The sequence below is a fragment of the Dysidea avara genome, chromosome 2, assembly GCF_963678975.1.
Source record: "Dysidea avara chromosome 2, odDysAvar1.4, whole genome shotgun sequence".
Lineage (NCBI taxonomy): Eukaryota > Metazoa > Porifera > Demospongiae > Dictyoceratida > Dysideidae > Dysidea > Dysidea avara.
The window spans coordinates 41,315,327-41,319,197 of NC_089273.1; the positions used below are offsets into that span (position 1 = coordinate 41,315,327).

At 41.4% G+C, this 3,871-nt stretch overlaps 2 protein-coding genes across 2 annotated transcripts; both read right to left on the minus strand.

The window, feature by feature from the left end:
• Positions 1 to 481: 481 nt before the first annotated feature.
• Positions 482 to 1,399, minus strand: LOC136248109 (uncharacterized). The gene has a single exon (XM_066039923.1). The coding sequence runs from the start codon at positions 1,397 to 1,399 to the stop codon at positions 482 to 484; it is 918 nt and encodes a 305-aa protein (XP_065895995.1).
• A 153-nt stretch (positions 1,400 to 1,552) lies between these two features.
• LOC136248110 (uncharacterized) lies at positions 1,553 to 3,517 on the minus strand. The gene is made up of 2 exons (XM_066039924.1): positions 3,238 to 3,517; positions 1,553 to 3,180 (listed from the first exon to the last, which is right to left on the minus strand). The coding sequence occupies exons 1-2, from the start codon at positions 3,515 to 3,517 to the stop codon at positions 1,553 to 1,555; spliced, it is 1,908 nt and encodes a 635-aa protein (XP_065895996.1).
• Between the last annotated feature and the right edge of the window lie 354 nt (positions 3,518 to 3,871).

Below are 3,871 nucleotides of genomic sequence, written 5' to 3' on the forward strand. Positions count from 1 at the left end.
TGTAGGAACAGTAGTAGATGGCTGGTTGGTAGATGTCGTTTGGGGAAGTGGACAATTGTAGTCAGAACGCTGCAATTCGGAATTTTGAAACTGACCATAAAGTTTATTGTCAATAAAAATACATTAGTTTTGAAGTTTGATTCTTTTTTTGTCAAATCCTAGCTGCATCAACGCCCATCTCTCTTTGAGTAATACACTTTCTGCTTTCCTTTCTTCAGGTGTTAGGTCAGGTTTGATTATAATTGGGGCTTGAAATGAAGAAATTTTGATTAAAGCCAAGGAGGCTTCAGTGGACTGTAGAAACTTAATAAGGATCAGTCTAGGACGTCGGGTGTTTGTCTGGTAGCAAGTAAGGAAATTTCACTAGTTCAGAGACTGGGGAATTATGAATCCTCCCGCCACAACGAATGAGTCCACCTTTGTCCATGAATAAACAGAGTTGACGAACTAAAGGTAATCGACTTGATTGAGAATTGATGTTCTAGATTTCAGCAGGGAATGATAGCTGTTGTACAGTTTGGATCCATTTCAAGTTAGCTTGTATACGCTCTGCAGGGGAGATAGGACCTGAGTACTTGATGAATGGCTTTCTTATGTTTCTCACAAATCTTAAAATATATGCAGTAACATTGAGGAGTCGTGATAGGCTGTGGTATGCTGAAACATCAAGAATATAGTGAAGGCTAGTGTCTTCCACAGAGGTAATACTTTGTGTCTCTGGTTGAGCAGTCTCTTCGGTTTCCACTAATGAAACTTGTAGCTGAAGGGCTTCTGTATGTTTCCACTCTGGCCAAAGGTTATCAGACAGTAACCAGGGTCGTCCCTTAAGCCATATCAAGGAAGACTGTAACTGGTCATAAGTAATACCTCTTGTCAGAAGGTCTGCTGGATTGTCATTGGTTGAGCAAAATCTCCAGGAAGCTGATGGTAGTACATCGTGAATCTGACTTACTCGAGAAGAATCAAACTGTGGAAGGGTCTTCTTGCTATGGATCCAGTATAGCACAATCTGGCTGTCAGTCCACATAAAAGCAGAGGTGTTGTACAGTTGTAAGGAATCGATGATAAATTTGGCTAGATGTGTAGCTGTCAATGCAGGCATGAGCTCCAAGCAAGGTAAGGTTGGATGCTTGAGTGGAGCAACACGGGATTTCACCATAACAAATGAAGACTCCTGTTGTAGCTTGAGAAATGCTACAGCACCATAGGCCTTGGTGCTGGCATCAGCAAATACATGAAGTTGTACATTGTTTTTCTCATAAGTGATGGTAAAGTATCGTCTATTGATGTTAAACTGTGGTAACTGCTTGATGTCTGTGACTATAGATTGCCATTGCTCACAGAGCTCAGGTTCAAGTGGTTCATCCCATTCCAGGTGTTTCTGCCAGAGGGTTTGCATTAGAAGCTTGGAACAGATGGTGACTGGAGCCGCTAGTCCAAGTGGGTCAAACACCTTTGATGAATCTTGAAGGACTTCACGCTTAGTAATTAGGTTTACGATAGTCAAAGAGGGGTTCTTAGGTATGAGTGATAGTTTGTCTGTGTCATTATGTCAGTGGACACCAAGGACATTAGCAGGTACAGTGGAGTCAACAGTGTTTTCTTGACGTGTTATCAAACTAAGTTGTGAACTATTCGATACCCATGACCTTAAGTTAAATTTGGCCTCTGACATAATGACTCTAGCCTGTTTGTAGTACTGGGTTGCAGCCAATTCTGTCTCACACCCTGACACAATGTTATCAACATATAAATTGGCTTGGATGTCATGTGAGAGTGGTGTGTTATAGTGTTGTAAATGATGGTACAGTGCAGCATACAACATAAATGGTGAACTTACAGCTCCAAAGAGTACTGTCTTGAAGCAGTACATGATGAGCTCACTGTTGGGATCTGTAGCGTCACTGAACCAAAAAATGCGGGTGCAATCTCTATCACTCTCATTAAGGTGGATATGGAGAAAGGCTTTCTCAATATCAGTGGAGATAGCATAGTTGTGTGTACGAAAACGAAGGATGATTGAGCATAGATCATTTAGAAAGTGAGGACCGGTGAGTAAACAATCATTCAAGGAGGGATGGTCCTTTGATTGACAGCAGCTGCAATCGTACACTATGCGGATTGGTGTTGTGATTGAGTTCTTTTTGACACAGTGGTGAGGAATAAAATGGGTCAGGCCAGGTATTTCAGGTGTGTACACTCTTTCAATAAAACCCCTGTTGAGTTGATCACAGAAAATGTTGTTGTATGTTTGTAGGAGACCTGGTGTTAGTGAAATACGGTGAGCCAATGAACGGGTTCTCTTCCTGCATACATTAGAGTTAGTTGGAAGTGGTGGGTGGTTCTCTTTCCACGGAAATCTGGTGTAGTATGAACCATCAGGAAGACGAGTAATACATGTCTGCGAGTACCCTTGTAAAAACTGTTTGTGTGAATTGTTCTCTACTGCTATTGCAGTTGTCTCAAGGTCGTAAAACTTTTGGATGTTGTGATCTTCATTGTGCTGGGTGGATATGTGAAGGGCACTTGTTACTATATTGAGAGAGTGTGTATGTGAAACTGGTCCTGAAAGCAGGCATCCAATCTTGGAACTAGTAGCAGTTGGAACGTCCCCTCTAATGATATGGTCTTCCACAATGTCCCAGTAGTGGTCAGCCCCTATGAGGAGGGAGATGTTGAAGTCTACATCTGTGTTGACAGGGTGGGCTAACTGTAATCCATGCAGATATGGTAGTGCTCTGACTCTGGAGGTAGCACTTATCTTCAGTGGGACAGCAAGGGTAGGGACTATAAGGACTGATAAAGGAATGTGTTCTTCGGATTGCGTCTTGACATACGCAGTTGCAACTGCCATGCTCTTGTGGTGTGATTTATTTGCACCAAATGCAGCAAGAGAAATGTTTTCCTTCATGTAAGGCTTCAGTGACAAAACATCTGTCAATTCTTGGGTCAGGAAGGAATGTTGAGACCCTTCATCAAATAGTATGTTGGTCTTAGTTTCTGCATGTGAGGAGGAAGTAATTGTTGCTACAACAGTTTTCAACAGGCAAGTGTTGTCTTTGACAAGCATGCCGTGTGATGGAGGATAGGCCAGAGCAGTGAGTGAAGCTGTTGAGTTTGTATTGACAGTGTTCTCTGTGGCCTGTGTTTCAGAGGTTGCTGGTTGAGAAGATGGCTGTACTTGTCAATGAGTTCCATTTCTAGTTATTTCACACCAGATACTTGTGTGGTGCTTACGGCCACATTTACGACACCGATACTTGGAGTGGCAACTAGACACTCTATGATGGCCCAAGCAATTGAAGCATAATTTCTCTCGCTTAATTATATCCAAACGTTTTTGGTGGTCCTTGATGGCTTCACAGGTACCAGGAGCATGTAGTCCCTTGCAGTACACACATGTTGGCTTCTTTGGAGTTGGGAGATCACTTGTTGTGCGTGAAGGTTTATGAACAGAGCTTGCATGAAATGAAGCTGTAAACTGAGTTGAGTTAGATTGGGGGTGGTGAGAACCCATTTCTAAAATTCTGATCTCTGCAAGTAAAGCACCTTGTAGTTCATCAATTATTATTATTTTTATTATTATTACTAGGACCGGGTCACACATAACCAAGTAAATTTGTTAACATATAAAACAACTTGTATTTGCTTTGTCTAACTGTGATGTATAATAAGTATTGTAGGACCTCCATTATCCGAACATCTGTTTCAGTTCAACATTAAAAGCTTCCAGTTAAGTGAATTTGTTCAAATAAATGAAGCCCATTTGTTTATATAGAGTTATGTTCAACTACTCTAATAAAACATACACATGCTCTAATAGAATGTTCATGCAATGGAAAATACTCTAATAGGTTACACATCCCCAGTG